The 25,166-nt window shown below is 34.3% G+C and overlaps 1 protein-coding gene across 1 annotated transcript in view; it reads left to right on the forward strand.

The window, feature by feature from the left end:
* The window catches only part of LOC115442177 (DE-cadherin), a 271,403-nt gene that overhangs the window by 203,407 nt on the left and 42,830 nt on the right, over positions 1–25,166 (forward strand). Inside the window, exons 2-8 of the mRNA XM_030167178.2 lie at positions 19,636–19,715; positions 20,352–20,474; positions 22,136–22,261; positions 22,527–22,676; positions 23,650–23,835; positions 24,118–24,320; positions 24,760–24,937. Coding sequence (XP_030023038.1) covers positions 19,636–19,715; positions 20,352–20,474; positions 22,136–22,261; positions 22,527–22,676; positions 23,650–23,835; positions 24,118–24,320; positions 24,760–24,937 — 1,046 coding nt within the window. The remainder of the gene's footprint in view (positions 1–19,635; positions 19,716–20,351; positions 20,475–22,135; positions 22,262–22,526; positions 22,677–23,649; positions 23,836–24,117; positions 24,321–24,759; positions 24,938–25,166) is intronic.

The following is a 25,166-nucleotide window of genomic DNA, read 5'->3' on the forward strand; positions in this document are numbered from 1 at the left end:
CACTAAACTACAAAATAAATAAATTAGAAAAGTAAAACTAAGATATTTGTTATTCATGCATGAAATTTGATACAACTTTAGCTAGTTAAAGGAGTATGTGGATTCATTTATTATTGCATTCAAAATTACTCTGTATATTCAATTGTTACAATAAAAAGTATCTGCACAGATCCTAAGGAAAATTCTCACAAACCAAATTACTTATATGCGCGGTGCTTTATATAACTTTACAAGACTCTTATAATCTTTATACAATAGAAAATTGCATAAACGCCTCACTTTATTTCAAAAGGTTAATTCATAAAGCGAGATATAAAAGGATATAACAACATATTTTCCAACGTTATCCAAGTAATTTTGTTGGTGACAACAGCTTAACCTCGAGACAAAGAAATCTACATAAAACTCGCTCTGAATATAAAAACTAGCAGTTCTGTGCGGTTTTGTTTGCTTACAAAAGATTCATAAATTTCTCTTCATACAGATTTATGACTAGGATTTTTTATGGTACAGTTTATTGATAATTAAGTCAAAGTCAGTTTTATTTGAAGGAGTTAACATAACCAATTAGTTTGCTTGTTTATTGAACTATAACTAGTTAATCGACTTTGACAAAAAACCTTCTTTACTTATTATAAATACGAAAGTGTATGAAAATGTTCGGCCGTTTGTATGTTTGTTAGAAGCACATATATACAGAAATAACTGAACGGATTTGGATGATATTAGCACACGGATAGATAATGTTCTGGATTAACACATTTTTATTTCTGTAATTTGCTCCAATTTAAAATAATGAGTTTTTTAATAGGTGGCACTCTTTCTTCGTTTTGGGAACTTTTGTAGTGATAATAGCTTTTCACACGGCCGAAGCCGCGAACTCTAGTATACATATTCCAATTTAGATATTGCTAGTTATGATTCAAATCGAGTGGAAATTCGCGCAACTTGATCCGTTTAGCATACATGATATAAAACAAAAGGGAGATCAACTTAAAGTGGACATGTATCGCGGAAATTTTAGAATAAAACCAAGGCCAAATATAGGCCCTAGTGGCATAGTAATAAGATACGGCAAGTGATGTGAATTGGAAAGCGGTCCGTCCCGAAATGTGAGATGGGACAAAAAGCTTACAGATTGTTGCCAAGTGTTTTCGGTAGGTATTTTGTTTTGATTTTCAAAAAAGGGATCTATCACGAATGGTATTTAATTTGGCTGAATAATATACCGGATCTGAATGTATCCAGTAAATGCCAATAGGTTCACCCCATATTTCATGGGACAACATAGCTAGCGGAGTGTGGGTGTTACACCTCTATCCTGAAAAGGGAAAAAGGCGTGATGCTATGGTTAATATTTGATAAAAAAAATATTTAATTGTTCTCGGAACATTTTCCAGCAAAATGCTTACTTTTACTGCTTGTTTCCGTTTGAAGCAAATAAACTGTAATCTATACTATTATATAAAGCTGAAGAGTTTGTTTGTTTGTTTGTTTGTTTGAACGCGCTAATCTCAGGAACTACTGGTTCGAACTGAAAAATTATTTTTGTGTTGGATAGCCCTTTGTTCGTGGAGTGCTATAGGCTATATATCATCACGCTATACCCAATAGGAGCGGAGCAGTAATGGCTAATCTCAAGAACTATTGGTTCGAACTGAAAAATTATTTTTGTGTTGGATAGCCCTTTGTTTGTGGAGTGCTATAGGCTATATATGATCACGCTATAACCAATAGGAGCGGAGCAGTAATGGCTAATCTCAAGAACTGCCGGTTCGAACTGAAAAATTATTTTTGTCTTGGATAGCCCTTTGTTCGTGGAATGCTTTAGGTTATATATCATCACGTTATACCCAATAGGAGCGGAGCAGTAATGGCTAATCTTAGGAACTACCGGTTCGAACTGAAAAATTCTTTTTGTGTTGGATAGTCCTTTGTTTATGGAGAGCTATAAGTTATATATCATCACGCTATACCCAATAGGAGCTGTTCAGTAATGGCTAATCTCAGGAACTATCGGTTCGAACTGAAAAAATATTTTTATGTTGCATAGCTCTTTATTCCTGGAGTGCTATAGGCTATATATCATCACGCTATGACCAATAGGAGCAGAACAGTAATGAAACATGTTGCAAAAACGGGGAAAATTTATTAGTTTTGAGAGCTTCTGTTGCGTGCGCTGCGTAAACGGTTAAAGTTATGCAACAATGATGTATGACGGGATTGTTTCTCTTAAAAAATCCTACAAAAATTTATTATAAAACAAAGTTCCCCGCTGAGTTTGTCTGCCTGAACGTGTTAAACTCAAAAACTACCCAACGTATTAGGATAAAATTTGGTATTGAGACAGTTTGAGACCCTGGGAAGAACATAGGCTCCCGGGAAAATATATAGCGTGACTTATATAACGGAAAACTTTAGCTTGAAAAACTTTATGACGCGGGCGGAGCCGCGGGCAAAAGCTAGTAATTACTGAATATTTACAATAGAGCATTGATAAAATTTTACATTGAATGAATCTGGATGACGTTGTGCTGTACCAGTTTGTAATTTAAATTCTGGATGGTGATGGTTCTGATCTTACCACCAAGAAAACTTGTTCGTGTAATACTTTATCGATATAAAATTGAAGAGCTAAATATTATAAAGCTCAGCATTAAACCTCGAAATGTAGAATACAGTAAGCATTAAATAATTTTGTAGTAAGCCCTGTTATCCGTATTATGATAATTTATCCAATACGGCCCGACACGACATACAGATGGTTCCCATACGTGTAAACCAATTAATACACCTCGTAACAACCTTCATACTTTGAACTGAAATGGTTACAAGGTCTCATTTAATCGATGTTAAGACCTAAGGGCCTATGTTTTATAAAACTGGCTTGTGCATGCTACGTTTGAATGCGGAAGAAAACAAAAATATACTTTTTGAGGTCGTTATTGGGTCTATTTTACCGTACATCAATAACGCCAGATGTGAACGCATACCATATGGTGGCGTCTATGTAATTCAAGAACGTGTTTACACGTCAACTTTACGATTCAAGTACATAAATATTATTGAGTTATGCACCGTTGTAAAATTTTACGAAGCTCCGTAGGGCTAGCTCTTTGATCGTTTACGGCACGTGGATTGCTTTCGTAATTTTTTCTGTTTTCTCACATGTTTAAATGTTGAATAAACATGCGGTAGGGTTGCCAGTGAACGCTATTTTAATATGTTCAACTCTTTGTCTCGTTTCCGGACCGGAAATCTATTACAAATCACCCTTTCATGGGTTTACTTATCAAATGTTGATGTTCTTTGTAAATTTTGAGCTATGAGCTGTGACTTAAGACTTTTTTTTGGGCAAACTACGACTTTACAGAATAAAGTCGCAAATTGCGTATATATCATGACTGCAATTCCTTATCATTCTGTCTATTAGTAGATATCAATCAATAAGCACTCCGAACGACCCATAAACGTCAGGCAGGCGGGTAGCCGTAAAACCATTTAGCCAATATACGATCTATGAACATAGTTGAATTATATAATTCCGGTAACACTGTCCTTCATGACGTATTGGTCTTTCTTGTAGCTTGAAAATTTGCTGACGATAATATAAATTTATAGTTTGTCTTTTTCCGTCGTGGCATGGTTATAAGTCGTTTTTAAACGAAAAGTCCCTGGTTCTATTCCCAAAGTGAGAAAGATGAATTTCCTCTGTTTGTTTTTTCTGTACCTAACGACGCCTGTAGGAATTTTGTGTAATTATGAAAATAAAATTTTATATTTAAATAGATCGCCAAATTTAATTGCTCGTAATTTTTTCCGGTTTCGATAACCCTACTTGAACATTATGCATCAATGGATGAGCGCACGTCTAAAATTATAAATTAAATTGGGCCAGTTCGTACTATTACTCGTTTTAGACTACTACGAGCGTTATGGCGCGCTATTCGAGTAAAAGAAATAAATTCAATAATTATATGTGTAGTTGTAAAACATTATTCGTTTACCCCACTAAAATATTTTCTGATATGGATATAATATATCGAAGCACACTATCATATTAATTTTTATTCACAACAGATTGTTAATAAATAATATAAAAATCCAATAGCACAATTTCTTTTATTTGTGTTTGAGTTTAAAAATCAAGTTGCGTAGATTATTTAATTTGTGTTTTAAACCTAAACATAGTTCCTAAAAATTTCAAATATGGAACACATGGCGGACAATCAACGACATATAGTTAATTATAGACCGGATATTAGGGTATAATTTTTGCTCCAAAAGTGATGACCAATTGGTAATAAGTCGCTGTCTTATTTGAAATGTCCGTATGACAAGATGTCAGCATCCTTAGATATTAATACAAAAATAATATATTTACAGAAAATATGCTTATATTCGCATTAAAAATGTGCAAATTTTTATATGGAAAAAATATGAAGTATTTTACATTGATGTTTTACTATTTGACAGTAGATTGAGTAACCATCACATAAGCGCAATGTATGACAAATCTCCCAAATCCCGCTCTATTTATTCTTAGAACTCACGAAAAATACAGCCCACCTCTAAAAGAAAAGCGTGATCATACCAAAAATTATATTTGACAAACAAGCCGGGTTACACCGGCGTTTAATTAAAACAATTGGAATTGAAATTCCCGTTACACAGGAGTCTCGCTGGCTTTGTTTTCATTATCGTTTAACAGGCCGCGATTAATCTTCGTTAGTGTTGTCCGTTAAGGGTTGCATGCTTGTTTGTGCTTGTTCAATGTTGAACTCGGATTTGTCAAGACTATCATACATATCGTTGCTGTCATATCAAAATGTATGTGTATGTACCTTGTTTTGGAATCCCATTTTTTATTAAGTTAATTAATCCTTATAAATTAGCATAGCCTACTGCTTCTATTATCCCACTGCTGTCGCTAAAATTAGATGTAAAAGAGTAACCTAAAATAAAAAAATAAAACAAGTATCTTTTATGCTACTATGTAATTATAATTTTGCTTTTAATGACGAGCTAGGCATTCGCCTGATGGTAAGCGATACCTTAAATTACAAAGTATTGTTTGGTATTCCACTGTTGCCATCCTGAGACATGAGATGTTAAGTCTTTATGTCTAATAGTTCACTGGATTAAATGTCCTTCTAAATGAAACACAACAGTGACTACACACTGCTGCTTGGCGGCAGAAATAGACATTGCGGTGGTACCTACCCAGGCTCTCACATATTATGAGAGATCTACCACCAGTAAAACCGCCACCGGTCTCGTCAGCGCCCGAACATTATTCTAAAATAATTTCACGAAATTCCCATCCTTTGGTATTTAATAAAGGTAAAAATGGTTAATGTGGGTGTCGGCATGCTGTAATGAGCCTAATGAGTAAGCCATTACCGCAGGTGCTGGGTTGCGGGTTCAAAGTTTATCGTCCTCGATGGTAGATACCGTTCAATGGTCATTGCTGAGTATTAAGAGGTAATTACGTAGTTTTTTTTTGTATATTTCATGTTGTTAAAATGTATTCATAATGATTTTATTATACCTGTAATGAAAGAATTTATTTGTGTGTGTGTGTGTTACCCATTATTTAGATTCCGTCAATATCTCTAACATCAGTTCGGAAAGCAGTTCTCACCAGAGATGAATCGCCACGAAGTTCTTGTGATGCTCTTTTTGAAATCAGTATATAGTATTAACTACAATGCCATGATACAGATTAAAAAATACCATTCCTTTTTTTTATTATTGTTTAGAGCTTCAGTAATAGTTCAGTTCATTCTTTCGTTCATTCAACTTGTAATGTATAATAATAATAATAATATCAGCCCTGTATTATATACTTGCCCACTGCTGAGCACGGACCTCCTCTACTACTGAGAGGGATTAGGCCTTAGTCCACTACGCTGGCCTAGTGCGGATTGGTAGACTCCACACACCCTCGAAATTTCTATAGAGAACTTCTCAGGTATGCAGGTTTCCTCACGATGTATTCCTTTACCGTTAAAGCAAGCGATAATTCACAAAGAATACATACATATTTTTTTAGAAAAATCAGAGGTGTGTGCCCTTGGGATCTGAACCTGGGGACATTCGTCTCGGTAGACCGTCCCACAACCAACTAGGCTATCGCCGCTTACAACTAATGTACACACAAATAAAGAGATAATGTTTCTGAGCTTGTTTTGTATAATCTGTTGCATTGCCGGTGTTTAAAATTTATTAATAGAAAGATCGTGCGTAAGTAACATGGTTATCTCTATTCTTTTTTATATTCTAAAAAACATCTACCATGGGTAGTGTCCTGATTAAAAGCTAGTGAATAAAACAGCAACTGCGTAGGAGTCCCAAGGCCTTGATTCTCAAGTCACCCCACTACAAAATGACGAAAATAAATAACTCTAAACATACCAATTAAGTTAAATTAATGTAAACAAATCAACTATCTAATGACAAAACTGAACCCCAGACGATTTATGATCTCGTTAGTTGCTAGTAACGGGTTATCTAATAAAGAGCATTTGTTGTACCCGCCCTTAACTCTATTCAGCGTGGTTTGGTCAAATAAATTTGTATTGTAAGTTGTATATACTAGAGTTTAATTTTGTTGATGAGTAGACGGGCCAAGTATGTTAATAATAATAATAATATCAGCCCTGTATTATATACTTGCCCACTGCGGAGCACAGGCCTTCTTTACTACTGAGAGGGATTAGGCCTTAGTCCACCACGCTGGCCTAGTGCGGATTGGTAGACTTCACACACCTTCGAAATTCCTACAGAGAACTTCTCAGATGTGCAGGTTTCCTCACGATGTTTTTCCTTCACCGTTAAAGCGAACGATAAATTCACAAAGAATACACACATGATTTTAGCAAAGTCAGAGGTGTGTGCCCTTGGAATTTGAACCTGTGGACAATCGTCTTGGCAGTTCGTTCCACACCCAACTAGGCCATCGCCGCTTCATACTATGTTGAAGGATATCAATATATTAAAGGAGGTTGGCCATATGATAGTAAACCACCATTACCTTTGAACAGTAGACCCACGCCTGAGATTTTTTCTTTACGATCTCCGAAAAGATATCCCAATGCATCTTAAGGTAAGTACAGTAGAGTTCAAACAAAGTGTCGACTGACAAGAGATGATAACTCCTCGCCAGTCGCCACAATTATGTCGGTCTGTTTGAAACCGAATAAACACAGGCTGACCCCAGAAAGTTACACTTACGAGCACCATAATAGCGGGTTTTACTTCTTGTTTCTTCTTGATCGATATCCCGGATGCAAAAATCCCGCCAAAAGTAAGAAGAAAACTAATTTATTCACCCTTAGCACCAGATATAGTTTCATAATACCTAGAAATAAGAGCTACAATATTCAAACCAGAACTTAACTGAACAACAGGTCAAAGACAGAAATAGACTTATTACTGAAGGCATTCGTTTACCGCGTTTAGATACTAAACTGTTTTACAGTCGATAATATTCTATCGTACTTATAACTCTTTTACCTCCGCTGTAACATAGTACACGCGTTAAAAGCTTACCGCCTGTTGATCTGTACATGTGCGCGGTAATCTCTAAACAATGTTTACTTACCTAGCGGCGCGAGCCTCTCTGCATGTTGCATCTGCCAGCGAAATACAGCTCTAAATCGCATTTCGTAAATCCACTATACACAATCAATAAAGACTACTGGTGGTAGGTCTTTCATATGTGACAGTAGGGTAGTACCTACCCTAGCCTGGGTAGGTACCACCGCAATGTTTATTTCTCCAGCCAAGCAGCAGTGTGTAGTTACTGTGGTGTTCCGGTTTGTAGGACATTGTAGCTAGTATAACTGGACATAATAAGACTTAACATCTCATATCTCAGGATGGCAAGCCGATGGCGATCCTATCGCTTACCATAGGTGAACGGCAGGCTCGTCTCGTCATTCAAAGCAATAAAAAGAGATATTTCTAAAGAATCTAGTTATTAGTAGTATTGTGCCATAATGTTTTTGAAGTAGCTAAATATTTACGGGAATCAAAATTACTTTGGTCTTTCTTTTATACTATAAACCATTTTCATGCAAAAAATAACATTCTGATATGAGGTAAAAACACAAACATTTCGCATTTATAGAAAAAAATATTATCTGGTATCTACACATTAATCAAAGTTTGTAACAACGTAACTTATATTTTTTATCTTTGGAACTGGAGACTGGAGTTAATTGGTTTCGTAAGATCCAGAATGATAGCTCAAATGAATAATATTCTCATAATGGAAGTGGGCGCCGCAAACCATGAGAAGATTCAATGCTAGATATTGGAGAATCATTAAACTATGATAATTATAGATGGGGGAATACAAAAATAATTTTAGCAATAAAGATTTTTTTATAACATCATCATTAATGTATAATTTGTAATATCAAATGTTTACGATGAAAGAAAAATTTAGAAGTCCTCTGACAGTCCTCAAAATTTTGCATAATAAGTTCCAAGAGGCAAAAAAATACACATCGTTTTAGATCTACGTTGTGTACGAAAAATACCCTTTTAATGGCATAGAAATTTTATCCTTAGCAATTTCGATATCCGAAAAATCTAATATTAAAGAAAGGGAAGAAATATCATAATTGATTACGTAAACTACCTGAAAACCAAACACCTCATTCGATCATCGAAATAACCTCAAACTAAATTTGAAGTTAACACTAGCACCCGTGTGAACTGGTAGCCCAGGGCACCAGACCGTGGCCGTGGGAAACAGGGATAGCGCCCTTCATGCCCCGGATCAGATACTATAGATTGTACGTTTAATATTTATAAGGTATGGAATATGAAATAGGGAACAGGTAGGCGTTTTGATGTACAAAATGAAGGAGTTTATATTTGTATTTGTTTTTTTATATTAAAAGGGATAAAGCAATTGGGTCACTTGGTATTAGAAACTCACTCACACTGTGGACTTTTTTTAAAGCCCGGCTATTAAACGACATCTTTTGAAATCAAGTACTCTTCGTCTAAATTTGGGAGCAGCAATTTAATAACTAAAAACTGCTTGTTTGAACAATAACTAATACAAAATAATTTGTTAATTGAGTGCATGGCGACCACTGTATTGGAACTATGTATTATGTAAGTCCTTCTTCCTTTGTCTATTTGATGATTAATTCTGAAACCTAAACATCGAAAATACCAGGTATAGAACTTTGAAGAGAGAAAAGGGATAAGCTAGCCTACCAAAAAAATAACTACATTAAATGAAATTGCAATTACGCTTTTCTATACTGTTATACTCCAGTCAAGCTGCATATCAGTTTTTAGTACATAGTAGTTTTCCTACTGTCATGACTTTACTCACCAATTGATAACTTATGATTCAGATTTTAATTTCCGTTTAATTAATCTCGCACTATTAATATGGTAAAGGCCTCTACCAATTTTGCTGTAATATTTTATTTTATTTGCAACTAAAAACAAATGTCTTATAAATCTAATAAACTTATTAAATAACTACTAATTATTGTACAAGCCACACCATTGTCCCCACATTGTAAACTATACAATAATCCGCAAGACCATTTTTAAATTCTAATTAATTTTGAACTATTTACGAATAAAATAGTAAGTTAAGTAGTAATATCGATTACTCAACAAAATATATATTTTTAAACAAAAACTACTTTTTAAAAATTACTGTATATTTATCGTTTTTATTGCAGCGAACTACAATATTGTCCCAACTTAGATCGTTTATCGCGATTCCGCTGCACACAGGTGTTTCAGTGTAATTCTAACACTCGATTTGTTTCAGTAATTAATGGGTGTTTGTTTTTAACTTTACTGAATTATATGCAATTTGTTTCATTGCTTAGCATTTAGGAATCCATTTTGACCGCAATAGCTATGCGTTGGTTTATAAATTTAAAAGAAATCAACATTGAAAATTATGTTCTTAAGTACTAATACTTTAAAGAGGTTAAAATAAGGTTAATTTTAAATTTGGATGTAGTGAAGCCTCTAAAACTACTTATTCAATTCTGAAATGGAATATGAAAGTGCTTTAAGTTCTGAGTATTTTATGCTTAGTACTCTTTTTCGCCGAATAGATTGAACTTATTCTTACAACGGAACTGAGCGTAGGTGGAGCTGATAGCAGAACTAGTACATAATTCCTGTTAATTTCACACTAATCAAGAACTATTTATCGCCACTAGTCATGCAGGTAGACGTTAAAAAATGGCTTCCACTCTGATTTCTAATCAACGTGTCACAAGGCTAATCAGAGTGTTACAAATTATCAAGGCGTAAAATATTGTACTAGGCCGATACTAAAATGCATTTAACAAATACATTACTCACGACTTTATTCACGTTATCAGTAAGTTATAAAAGCGAATCTATATTTTTATGTTTTTGTTTTATTATAGTAAAAAATGTTATGGTGAAAGAAAACATCGTGAGGAAACCTGTACACCTAAGAAATTTTCTATTAGGAATTTTCGAGGGTGTGTGAAGTCTACCAATCCGCACTAGGTAAGCGTGGTGGTCTAAGGCCTAATCCCTCTCAGTAGTAGAGGAGGCTCGTGCCCAACAGTGGGACAGTATATAATACAGGGCATACAAAACACTGTATAGCTTATTGCTCTAAAATATTTATTGGCTAGACTCATGTCCCAGAGAATGGAACCTTAGCTGGCACTATAATTATACGTCTTACGGCTCGTTGCCCCATCCGGTGAGGGACTTACATCTGCCTTGCAAATTAAACAATAAATTAGGGTTTCGCCTCAATAGTCTAGACCAGGGATGGCGAGTTAAAGGTATGCGGAAAAATAATTCGGGCATGAGGCATAATAATTCGGATACTCCAGTTTAATAATGCCAGAAAATTACTTGGAACCTAAAAAAGGTCGATAGAAAAGCCCTTCTGAATAGCTAAGAACGGCCTTGGATGGCACATTACAGCCACATTATTATTTTTTTATAAATAAGGCCACGTTAACTAATAAATGTTCGTCATTCCTGGTATAGACTAGAGCTAGTGGCTTTAGAGGTTTTGGATTCAATCCTTAGACAGATCTTAACAGCTCATTTTATTAAGTCTACCAATACCTAAGAGAATAAATCTTAAGACAACAAAATACTGTCTAAAATATTTCTGAATTGAATAATAATACATAACTGAAAAAGAATCTTCAGAGCTGTTTCCTTCAAGAAATATGATCTTAAAAGTACAGCTAAAATGAAAACATAAAATGCATCTCGAGATCTCCTTAAAAACTTTCTCATGATATATAAAACCTGCTTAATCCAGAGATAAAGAAGTTTTTTGATGGCGTTTTCTGTAACAAGAAATCACTTGACACCCAGCCTGCAGGGAATGAGTTTTGTGAGAGTAAACTGTGTTACGAATTGTTTGACCTAAGGATATGACAAGGCTAACGAGGTAAATGTACGGTCAGCATCATAAACGGCTGTACGAATTCAAGAAGTCTATGTAATTGTGTTTTTGCCACAATTTTTTTTTACAAAAAAAAAATAAATAAAAATAGTTGGATTATGATTTCCTATGTTACCGCGAATCTAAGACATTAAAGTTAAACTATATTTCGGATTTTCACCGGCCCCCCCGTGACCACGAAGGCTGCAAAATCTTCGAAATATCGAGACAAAATTAAATTTATAAAAGTCGCGATCAAATCCGAAAAATACTTATTTTAATGTAGTTGCATTATTTTAGATAGGTTTGTTCAACTTAAAGTTTAAATAAACGCGAAAAAAACAATAACATCACACACGCGCCATTGTTTTTAAAAATAAAAAATGTAAATTCTGTAATAAAATAATATCGAAGCACTCTGTTAAGTGGTATACTTGACACGTCACGTGGTACAAAGTAAATGTTTACCCGCCATGTTGACTTTCAAAATAATTATTTGAAAAGTGTAATGACTATGACACTTCGTTTCGTTACTTATGTGAATGAGTTTGGATGGATTAATCATTTGTTTCCCCTATATTGTTAATAGGGCATTTGACTTATTATTTATAACTTTTTTTAATTTTAGAGGTCACTGGTTTCCTAGTTTGAACCTTATTAAGAGGCAAGATGGCGGGTTTTGACTTACAGTTCGAGTAAATTTGTGTTTTAACTAAGCATAGCTTTGCGAAATTTTTATAACACCGTATGAGTTAATTATAAAAGTTTAAAAGTAGTATCTTCAGCAGACATTAAATTGCGTCAAGGTTTAAAAATACATTAAATTTACAATTAATTTTGATCATATTTTATTTGGAAAATTAATAGGATTACTTACGAATACGGTATGCAAAAAAAACACTTAATACATTTTCAACTTAAAATCACCTATACACAGTTTCATAAACATATTTACTTTTATAGAGGTACGTAGTGGACTGCATCTTGTACTAGAACCAAAAAAAATTAATAATAAAAAAACAAAATTATCAAGAGTAATCCTAAAGAATCAAAAATAAATATTAAAAACTATCAAAAGAAAATCAAATTAATTGCGGTTTTTTCACACTTAACCCCAATTTGATAATTTTGTTAATCCGAAAATTATTTTGCTATACAAAAATAAATCTTGTTAAGTTTTAAAAATATTATAAGCTTAATAAATTGTATCGCTAAGGTTGTCTGAAAGATTCTTCGTTCTTGGAACTTATAAAATGTATCCGAAGGTGTCAATTAAGTTAATTAAAACTTCGCTGTAGTTGCGAAATAAAAAATATATCACAGAGTTATTTATTTCATTCACATTCACACATTGGACTGTTTTTCTTTTGATTTAGATTCATATTTGTAAATTAACTTACACAATTGCCTGCACGCGAGAGTTGTTTGAAACACCTAAACTATACCTTATACAATCTGACAGAGTTGATTTAATCAACAACAAATCTAATAACTATTAAAAATAACACTTATGTTAACGCACACAAAACTGATAATCCAACATCTCTATTCGAACCCAACTTAACCTAGAACAACAAACAATCCTAAACATCGATATTCAATTACCAACGCTAATCACATACGCCGTTACAAAACAAAAATAAAAGCACATTGCACATATTAAAACTAATTGCTTACTTACAACGGAAAAACGCGATAAAAAAAAAGTTTAAATCCGCTAGCGCATCGACATCGTTTACGGACCGTGCCCACACTTGAATATTCAAATTGGCCCGGCACAATGGGGCCCCCCGACCCCTTTGCGCTCTTGGGGCTAGATGACCTCGTCGGCCAAAGGAAGCCTAACAAAGGACCGCCGAGAAAAAAGCTAGGTTCCGGTGTCAGTCGCACGCGTACAGTCGCGGTCGCGCACCTGTGTGTACCGGCTTTATTTGGAATTTTTATATTTTGAATTAGGAACGGAATTTTGTAGCGATTACTGGCTTTTTATTTTAAATTAGAAATTTGTTTGGCTTTGTTCTTTGAGTTAGTTTGGTTTTTAGCTTAACTAATAAATAAATAAATTGCGATAGGGGCCTTGATCTAAATAAACCCTTTCAGTAATAAGAGGCCCTTGTCAAGGGACAGTATTTATCATATATTTAGGTAATTTTATTATAAGAAACATTTTTGAAATTGATCGACTAAATAAAAAACCTAATATGTAAAATTATTGTACATCACTGTACCTAATTAGTATTTTATACGCAGTCGTTTTGTTCCTAAGACTATGTTGGTATAGTTATATAATTATTTTTTTAGTTCCCGCATGGATTCGCTCTTATTATAATGTACACAGGGTTTAGATTTAAGTGGTTTTAAAATGTTTCGCTTCGAGAAAAAATAATTTCTTTCCTTCTGAGTTTGTTCTTAGATTTTATCTTCCTTAAGAAATGGGTTAGATTAAATCCAGATAATTTTATGTTAGTTCTTGTGTAGTAAGTTTTTAACAAAGGTCCTAAACTCTTATTACGACTATAATTCATGTAAAATCGGTCGTGAAGTTTTCTAAAATATGTTACACATACATTCAAATTTAACGCAAACGTCTCACAAAATTCGGAATTTATATAATCGGGTCTCGTTAGTTGCAATCTTTTTCAGATTTTTAACACATGCCTTTTATCTTCGAAGAGATAGGAAGAACCGTAACAAGTGTACTCATTTTCCGTCGTGTGTATTACGTCCCATGATGTGATAGAAGCCTATCGACATATTGAGCACAAATTCTAAAACTGAGTAAACAAACTAAGTATCACTGCCCGACCCGGGGATCGAACCCCAGACCTCAGCACTGCAGTCGTACCGTAATACAATTACACCACCGTGGCAGTGAGATTTTGAAATATATAATTTATGAATCTCAAGAAGCCTTTATTAATTAGCATATATGATTATTTATTTTGCTATTGGCAGGATAACTTTTTATAGCCACCACCGTATGCTGGGTGTTAAAAGTTCAAACCCGCCATAGTAGCGTACGTAAGTAAGGCGCGTTCCGGGATCAGCCTGAGTATATTCAGTTCCAACAGACTGGCATAATAGGGTACCGGACTCATTTTTGTTCTTTACTATTATCAAATATTTACATAATATAAATTATAACACAGAAGGAATTATTAAAATCCGGTAAAAAATCAACAAGTTATAAGTCTTTGAATTTCGGTGGAAGGGGTAATTAACAAGAAACAGAAAAGAGACGAAATATCCACATGTGACGTCATCGGGAATTACGACGCGTGCGAAAAAAGAGATGAAGCGATATCCCCACATCGCGCCCACTTCTGCACGATACAATATTTTAAATATGAATTACTCGCTCATTTTTTAACCAATTGTTATGCAGTTTTCGCAGGAGTGCTTCTTTTTCGTATTATTAACCATTGCATATAGAATAATGTACAAAATCAAGCATAGGCCGGTCCCCTATTGTGTCGACTTTCGCGGGGTAATCTTTTCTCGTCAGTCGACATTCCATTGGACCGTACTCCACTTACCATTAGACGTAGTGAGGTCACTTTACCTCTGTCAACAAATAATTTGATATCGGATAATTTAACACCGGTGTACATTAAATCGTTGTCGGTAACAGACATAAATCGGTCGTCTGCGCTCGTCGCATTTAATATCTTTCACTGAGTACACAACTCCCACCTCCTGTATTTCAAACGTCAATGTATATAAATATTTATGGCATTTTTATGGCAACAGTAAAAAAATAATAAAAGCAAGAATGTCTTGTCACAAACTTTTATTATTCACCATGGGGCATGTTGCATGTAGTGAAGCCGAATTACAGTTTCGACAATTTAATAGCTTGTGTATAGAAAATTTCGAATGGATATAATGGCCTTATAATCCAGAATGATGCATAACACTCTAAAGTCGTTAAAATAGCTGAGAATTAGGATTCTACGAAGGCCTACATCTCCGAACAAAATCTGCAATAATATTTTGTACGTCTGCACTTCTGACAAAAAAAAGTGTCAAATCATGATAAAAAATTAAAGTCAGCCATCATTAAACTGTATATAGGCAAAACAAACAGCCTTTTTATTTCTCACTCAGAAATGGTCACTTATAATAAATAATAATAATCTTGTCCCATTGCTTGCCACGAGCCTCCTCTACTACTGAGAGGGTTGGGACCTTAGTCCACAACGCTGGCCTAGTGCGGATTGACAGACTTCACATACCCTCAATATCCTTATAGAGAACTTTTTGGCATGTGCAAGGCATTTGGCAAGCGATAATTCGCAATAACTATACACAAATAACTTTAGAAAAGTCAGGTGCGTGCCGTTGGGTTTTGAACATGCAGTCAATCGCCCCGGCAGTAAGTTTCACTACTAACTAAGCTATCACCGCTTTTCCTATTAAAATAAAAAATAGAAGAAATTCTTTTAACTGGCAACCCTATATCCTCAACTCTTACAAATGAAAAATATTTTCTGAGCTGTCATGTCGCGGCGCTGCGATAGTTAACCATCCCGGTACACTAATAAAGTTTGTGTTACAAATACATTAGTTATCACCTTGCGGGATTGTTCTCTCGGGATAGCGTGTCGCATGCCGTTCCAGGGTTAACTGTTTACGGAAGTTTGGTGATGCAAGTTATTGCATTAAGGGCATATATGTTGAGCTAATTATAGGTTAATTGAAATAATTGGAGAGTTCCTTTTTTATCTTGGTAAGGTTATTGCACTGGAGTTGAATTTAAGTATATTAGAATGTCAACCTATGAAAGTTATCGTCGTCGAGTGTCGTTGAAGGTAGCTAGAATTATGCCGGCCGATTGCAAGCTTATCGTGGTCAGCTTAGTAATTTTAAATTTGAAAAACTTACAATTTAATTGGGTGACCTGGTAATCGAACCCAGAAACTAAGAGATCACATCAACATTACATGGTCATTATCTAAAGAAGTGATTTTTCAGTTTCGTTAGGAGACTTCTCTTTTCAAATTAACCATTATTTATAAACTTAATCTGAATTTCGTTGCTAAGTTTACTAGAGATATATATAAACATATCTATATTAGTACCTCTAGGGACATATATAAATAAATCTATATAGTATATAGTTATTGTATACACCTTTGTAATATCATTTAAATGTAACGTCGCTATACCTGCGGTACCTTACATCAAAGCGGTCTCGTTAAGTCTAACCTTGCGTGCTATTTCCCATTTATACGATAATTCTCGGCAGGATCTCGAGCGCTTTTGATAGATTCCCTCTAAGAGGATAATGTGTGTCGAATAATAGACGCGTATATAATAAAAATTATGGAGTAGTTTTCGCGTAAATATCGTGAAAAATCCACCATGATTTCTGATCTGTCGCATTCTAAATTCCTTCTGTTTACGTCTAGTACAATCTGCCACGACTTTTTTGATCAGTCATGCTCTAGACTCATTCTATTTAAATTTATTAAAGACAATATTAGCGACATTTTAAACCTATAATCCTTTGGCTACGACGGTGTTGCTAATAATTTTCTATGACCGATTAGTTTACTTGCCCCAGATGGTATTAACAAGAAATTGGAATCATGGAGTCTTCGTTACGCCTACGCCTGCCTCTTCCTGGACAAAGGCACCAGCTTTGATATTGTATCAATATATCAGACAGGCTTTTCAATAGTCAGCTTTTTGGTAATCAGACCTACTGGCTTTACCATAGGAATACTGTTACGTACCGCATCGGTGTTGCAACGATACTAGTCAAAAGCAAAACATCTATAGGCATCTTTCGCTTCAATAGCTCCATACAAAGATGTCTTAGACATGAGCATTCTGTGCCTGAATCAGAAACAATAGCGAGCAACACAATAGAGTGTGAATATCTGAAATCATGGATAGGCATCGTATTCAGATTCTATGGTGTGTGGTCTATTTGTCTGAAGCGTTTAAGTTTGTATACTTTGTCTTCTTCCAGATGTAAATATTCAACTCAAATCTTAACAATTTCTTGACAGAAGTGCTTATTTTAAGTTGTCTATTTTCTAGCTAAGAAGCACTATCGGTACTCAATACTAGTAGTTGCGTACGGGAATTGGGCGGAAATAGGTAGATAATGCCTTGGTATAGTATGATCTCCCGCATACAACACACTTTCCACTTAGATTATTTCAATTTAACGAACTTGAAATATCCGTCACATTCTACGACTTTTATAGTTTGTCTTAAAAGTTATAAACTCTACCAGAGACAAAGCTATATATAACTGAAAAGGGAATAAACCGTGATGGTACCACAAAGACTACTACGCCTTACTGTAAAGACATGGCAAAGGATCCTATAACTAAGATCCTTGTGCATAGACTATTCGAGAAGTAGCGTGGGTTTAGCTGAGACCTGCAAACACTGCTGAATAAGGCTTGTTTAACTTTTAGAAAAATATTTTGTACCTATTTGCAATGAAAATGGTATTATCAGTATATTTAGTGTTAAACATTTCAATATTCAAATTATTGTATTTCTACATCTTTATCCTCAAGGTTTAGGCAGAGAAGTGTGTCTACTCTTCACCAGCTTTATATATAACCCATGATTTAATATACATATGGTGTCGAAATTCATACTATGTAATGATATACTTCTTAAAATCATTGATAATATCTTAGTCTCACCCTTTACTTAATCATTTCTCTACTAGACTACATAATATCCTCAAGGAAACCTACACCGATTTATAAATAAAAATAAGGTAAAAGAATTCCCCAGCAAATCCAAAATAATTACTGGAATAATAAATCCTTAGCCAGCGTGGGTTGATCAAACAGTTTATTTATACAGAATTGTTGCGAAAAGGCAGTAGCTTGTGATGGAACTGAAACCATTTATACGCATTTCAAAACAAAATCAATAGCTCTTTCTTGTATAAATGTTCCTTTACGTCTGTGTAACTTCGCAGAATAAGGTCACAGAAACAACAGAGCTAATTTCTTCTCTCTCTGTATCTTACTTGCAGCATTGATAGAACTCTTACTGCCTGGTGTCGTTCGTTGCTCAGTGCCAATTTCATCTTCTATCTACGATGCTTTAAATTTGCCTTTACGTTCATCACCCTCATAAATGAGATACTTGGCTGTCATACTGTAGAATGTCAAACTCAAGTGCTTACCTTTTAAACTAGTCTTTAACTACTACTGTTTCGTCACTTATATATAAGACAATAACATTTTCAGAATTAAAAGTATCTAAACGAGTAAGAGCTTTAACAGCAAATATGTTAACATCTTCAATATGTTTAATGTAAACAAAACAGGGACGAAGGTTTGACAGTCATATGACCAAGCAATTACGTCGTAAGTACAATCTATTCGAACATTCGAGAACACCTCACAACGGCTTAACACAGAGACATTAAGATATAACGGTAATCCAGTTATCTGCAACATTATTTCCTCGTGCACTACACGCGCAGGTTAAATTGTTATGTACACATTCCGTGTTATCCTATTGTGCGACATTATGGCTATAACTTGCCTTATGGAAGTGGAAATATCTTAAATGTTAAAGTTTTGTATGCTTTGTGATTCTAATATGTTTGTTTGGATTGGCTCAGATCTGGGATTAAGGGCAAAAAATTATAAAAATTTGCGTTAGCACGTTGCATTGTGGAAATGTTTTGTTATTTTAGCGATTAGATTAGTTATATTTTTTATATAATTTTAGTATTGATAAAAAATATTTTTAAGGTGCGTTAGACAACTTCGGAGAAAATTCTACTTGTCACATGAATATATAATCCGACCAAATACAAAGGGCACTATAGCCTATGCTCCCTAATAAATGGTGATGAAAAGAGTATTATGTACTTCAGCTGTTTAAAACAATAATTGTCAAATAAAATTTACTTTAAATTTGTCATAAATATAATAGGTAAAGTCTAGTATGTTACGCGAAATCGATTAAAAGTACATCATAAAAATTAACTAAAAATTTATACAACAATTTACTATGACGTAGTCGCGGGCACAACAAAAATATTTATGATTTAAAAGTAGCTGCATATATTTTCATATAAACTACTTGCAACATAGTTGCGATGAACACAAAGTAGCAAGAATCTGAATCACAAAATGTTTCATGACACGAAATTAAAATTTCTGAATTCCGTGCACTAAAATTTCCTTTTCTCTTTACAGTACGGGAACACAACCACCACGTCACAAGATTAAGGCATTCCAGGCATCTAGAAGGGTATCTACCTATACAAACATCTGCCGTGAGTATTAACTGAACTACACAAATTCATCATTTCATCAAATAAAGCCCCGAAAAGCTTTGTCCCTATAGATTTCATGTTGATTTTACGCTTATTAATTTAATTATATTAGCATGCACATTGTACTCATCGAATTTTGCATCGATCTTGTATACCATTGCCTGTTTATTTACGTATATATTAAATAGTTCAACTACACAATGTAGTGTATTAATGTATTTCAACGCTCCCTGGAGGCAATGTAAGTTATCTATCTATCCTATCTAACTTCATTGATTTCTTTAGCGTATACAGGATTAAGAGGTATACAATCTGTATCATATTCTTATATGTATCTGTGTATTTATTTATCTATATGTAAGTATAAGCCAAAATTCATTGCATGCTGACTGCCGAAGTTTCCTAATTCGGGCCTAATTAGTTTTGCAAGCGATGAAAATTTTAATCTAATAATGATTGTATTATCGCGTGATAAATTTAGGACAGCATGCAATTCTGTGAAATTATCGCTCAATTCTTGTGATAAGTTTGTTTTTGCTTTTGTATCTCTCTTTTATTCTGGATGAAGGTTTGCAAGAATTGATCGGTAAAGTAGGATGTATACTGATGTAGTTGGACTTTGTGCCGCGGTTTCAGTTTGTACCAGCCACGTCGCCGAAGTTGGCAGTGAAGGACAATCACAAACCACTCTTCACAGAATGCTTGAACTATAGGCCGACAGTCAAAGAAGAACAGCCAGTCGGGACTTATGTATTCACGGTGAGTAGTTGCATTACTTAAAATTTTTCTGGATGAGAATATCGATGGTATGTATGGAAAAGAGTGGAAGGCATGTGTTTCGAAAAAGCATTTGTCTTGTAATGGATTCATAGATAAAAAAGTTTCAAACAATCTAAGTCTGCTAAGTAAATTGTTTAAGGCAAAATCATTGATCAATATTTTCTTCCACCCACCACAATAGAGAAACCGTGAGGAAAGTAAGATATGTGAATAAGATTTGTATTCGTTTCAATCAATTTCAGTATCCTCAGTAAAGTGCTTAGGTAACATGATAAGAGCCTGAACGAATTTCTGTTCAACCGGCTTATCTTAGGTTCACACAAATTGTTTTTACGATTTTATTCTTATTGACGTACAATCCGTTTCACTGAGGGCATGACCCCGAAAGAGAAAATAAATCTAAGTACCATTTATTTCAACTTAGTCTGAAACCTTCAGAATATTAAGTTTCATAACCGATAGAAATTTCTGCGTAAAAAGCGCGCCAGTCCTACATTTTAAGTATGAAATTATCTTGGTTCAATAAACTTATGAATCACCATTTTAAGTCTGATTATAATGCAATAAAACCGTTAAATTTGCTGTAATTACTAATTAGCTGTATTGATTAACGTAATTAGAATTCTAAAATACTATTATTTTAATATTTCCATCAGTCATCTTGATTTTAACGTTACGAATGAAAATAATTTCAAGACGTACGATAAAATTTAATGCTTCATACAAAAGGGCTTAATTTTGTACATTACACTATGAACTTCAATAATTAGGACGTCTAGCGGTCCTTTTGTCAATCCACTTATACATTTTCATCAAGCGAAAACAACTGGTGCAAACCATCAATCACTTTGCCCAAATATTTATAAACGTCAAAATGTTTTACACCATGTTAAATGTCAGATTTGTCTGCTATATTTCACACAGGGGCCTTATTCTCTATCCCGCACGTTATTTTGACAGTGTGTAACAAGCACGTAACGCAACGCATCATGTTTAGGACTATAGAAATTTGGCTTACAGAATACCATTCCACGCACATTTCTCGAAGATAACACGACACGGCCGCGTTACGCGTTTACACTATCATACAGAATAAGGGCCCAGCTAGTTTATTTTATTACACAACAGTAAACATTATGAATCCATGTTACACATTTGCTAAGAACACACAAACATTCACGCCTGCAACCCTCTAAGAGGTAGGCAGAGACGCAACTGGTTCATATGATGTAAGAGGGGGTTAGCCATATCGGTCACGAATTTCAGACTCCGAGTTGAAACTGAGTAGCAAAATCTATATCACTGCCTGACCTGGGGATCGAACCCAAAACCTGCAGTCATACCTCAATACACCTACGTAACGGAGGCTTATAAGTCGTATGAAATTCGGGTTTTACTTTGTTGAATGTAACTTTGTAAGTACGACAAATTTTGAATGAGTGGATTAAATCATATGTATTAATTTATATGGTACAAATCTTGAAACTTAGAGATACTTAGGAAAACTAGGATACCAAAGATTGATACAGACTGTAAAATTGTGGGACGATCCAACCAACCCAAAAATATTTCGAGTTCAATATCTTTTTTCCTGCGAATTAAGAACTATATTACCAGGTTTTAACTATGATTATTACTAGGTCCACGCAGAAGACCGGGATCCTCCCGAGATGGGTGGGACGGTTACGTACAAGTTCGTGTCCACTCCTGGTGAAAAGGAGAGGTTTCACGTAGACCCCGAGTCTGGAAGAATAACTACAGCAGATGTAAGTATATTATATAAATTTTAATTAAAAACCCGAACGTAGCATTTTTGATATTCAAAATATGTAGGTCTTCCCGGAATTTAACATGTTCAAAATGAGTGTTTGTAATTTTTAATTTTATTTAAATACACTTAATTATTAATTAAATATTTTGAAATATAATACACTTAACAGGATTATAAACAGGTCTTTATAACTCGGATTTGAGGTAGGTGCATACTTATATTACGTTGTTCATATAATTATAATGTAACAAATGACACAGATATTCGATCACGATGAACCGTCCAGAGAGAAAGAAGCGTATATAACAGTAAGAGCGAGTGACAACGGCCAGCCGCAGTTGGACGATGCCTGCACCATCAAAATACTTATAGAGGACATAAATGATAACCAACCGGTCTTCGACAAAGTTGTAAGTATCAGTTTAATTATTAGTGTAATTGGGTCAGACTCCAATATATTGGAAACCTAAATATTAGCTAACAAGCTAATTCAGTCGACGAAGCAGAAATGATTTGATGAAATAATATACTCTTTTGTATCGATTCTCGAATGTCTCGTGTTACTGTGATTTCCCATCACTTTAATATTGTGCTGACGATATTTGATCTTGGAAAGTAACTATACACTAATTAATCTCTTTATCGAGGCGTCTTGTTCATGCCTGACATTATTCATAGTATGTTTTGTGACTAACCAAATGATTCGTTCATTAGCCTCAAAACGTGGCGCAGACTGTATTAACACTTGCCTGTTTTTCAAAGGTCTTCCGTGGAGACGTTTGGAAGGTTTGTCCAAAACAAAAAAGAATTTCACAGAGAAAGAGTTTCGCACAAAAATAAAACCATCACTAACTTGTTTTCGATTGTTACCATTGCTTTTAGTATTAACAAATCTGACCCGTTTAGTTGGTGAAAAAGCGTTGGTACCAATCGATTATATAACTTGACAAAATATTCTATTTCTTTATTTGCATGTTGCTGCATGTGTGATTTAGGATCATAAGCCGCCACTCAAGGCGTTATTGGTAATTTTTTAAGTGTTAAATGTGTTTTTTGAATACACTTACTTTGCACATTCAGTAGTTGGTGTGTTTTCTTTAGCTAGGCTGCTCTTTCCCCTTAGGCGCATTTTACCACACTGCACGGTTATAATTATTTTGGAAAAAAAAAACTTTCTCTAAGCTTTGGGCATGCTTCGCGTAGAACATGTCTAAATTTAAAAAATGTTAATATCTAAAAATATATTGTCTTTTATTTTTGATCTATATTAAAACAAATATTGTTGGAAAAGCAATCAGAATTTTATACTCCTATTACCCCAAAAAAATATTTTTTCTCATAGGTTTTGAGTCTATAAATACTAATGTGTTTTTTTCTATACAGTCGTACTCCGAGTCAGTACCACAAGATTTGCCAAGCGGTAGAGAGGTGATGAGAATATCTGCAACGGATATTGATGATGGAAACAACTCAATAGTACATTACAGTTTAGATTCTAATTCACCAGATCAAGCATATTTTTACATTGATCCAGATAACGGGGTCATATTTTTGAATAAGACTATTGATGTGAGTATTATTTGGTATTATATTTTGAACTAAGTAATGTAATTTCTCATAATACAAGAACATAAAAGAGGTTATATGTGAATACGACTATGTAAATTTTTATGGAATGACAAAAATGATCTGAAGAAAGAAAACTGTTGAAGCTGTATAAACTTAGCCTGCTAAAATTTATGGAAGACTTATTCCATTATTAAAGGAAATGAAGCAGTTTTAGAAAATTATAACCCAATAACAATGCCAGTAACATTAATAATACAAATGCAATTTATTTCGCCCGTACAGAAAGCGCCCGGCTACAAGTTTAAACTGAGCGCGATAGTGAAAGATATGGGCGATCCGCCTCAACAAAGTTCCATAACTTTAGACATCCAAGTCGTTGAATCTAACAAGAAAAGCCCATCGTTCATAGAAGTTCCGGACGAGCCGATTAGATTAAAAGAAAATTACGCCGATTTTAATACACCCATAGCAACAGTGAGGGCTGTGTAAGTAAACTTTGTTAACTTTAGTAACGCGATATCGAATTCAAATGAGTTTATAATCTTTTGAGCGAAGTTTGAACTGACTGTTTTAATTATAATCAAATTGTTAGTTCCTATGTTTGTAACTACTGAACTTTGCCGACATTGTAGAGTTTAACTTTGCTTACATTGTCATAAATGGAGCCTGATTTAGAGGTTTATTTTCTAGTTTTACGAGTATAAAAAACTTTGTAATACGCTGTTCTAAAATGAATGTTTTAACAAGTTTATCCATAGTTGACGTATAATTGAGTTTTAATGAAAATTTCCCTGAGCAAATATTTAACATTGATTGAGTTTATATTCAATATTTACCTTTTGACAAGTATCAATAATGCACGAAGTGATCATTGAGAACCCGTCAAAGTTCAAACCCGTACTTTATAATTCTTATCAATTTCAGATCCAATATACCAGAAGAAAAGAAATTACAGTTCGAATTAGTGCAAGGCCAAACCGAACAGACTAACAAATGGCATACATTCGTACTCGAACCCGAAGCAGACTCGGCTTACATTAAATTGGGAAACCATTTGGATTATGAGAAGATCACTGATTACACGCTTACTGTTAGGATTCAGGTAATTTGTTTTTATGTGTATAGTTCGATTTTAGTGCCGTTTTGAGAGTTGTTTGTACCTGAAGAGGGGTTTCTGTTTCGAAATAAATTTGAATTTGAATATCTCTAGATAGTAACCAATAGATTTGATCTGTACCTATTATAAAACTGGCATACGAAATATTATAATTGATGTTTACTTCCACAAAAGTTGTTTATTTTTTGCTTTTATCATTTTAACAGAGGTAATT

Source organism: Manduca sexta, chromosome 6, assembly GCF_014839805.1.
Source record: "Manduca sexta isolate Smith_Timp_Sample1 chromosome 6, JHU_Msex_v1.0, whole genome shotgun sequence".
In the NCBI taxonomy this organism is placed as follows: domain Eukaryota; kingdom Metazoa; phylum Arthropoda; class Insecta; order Lepidoptera; family Sphingidae; genus Manduca; species Manduca sexta.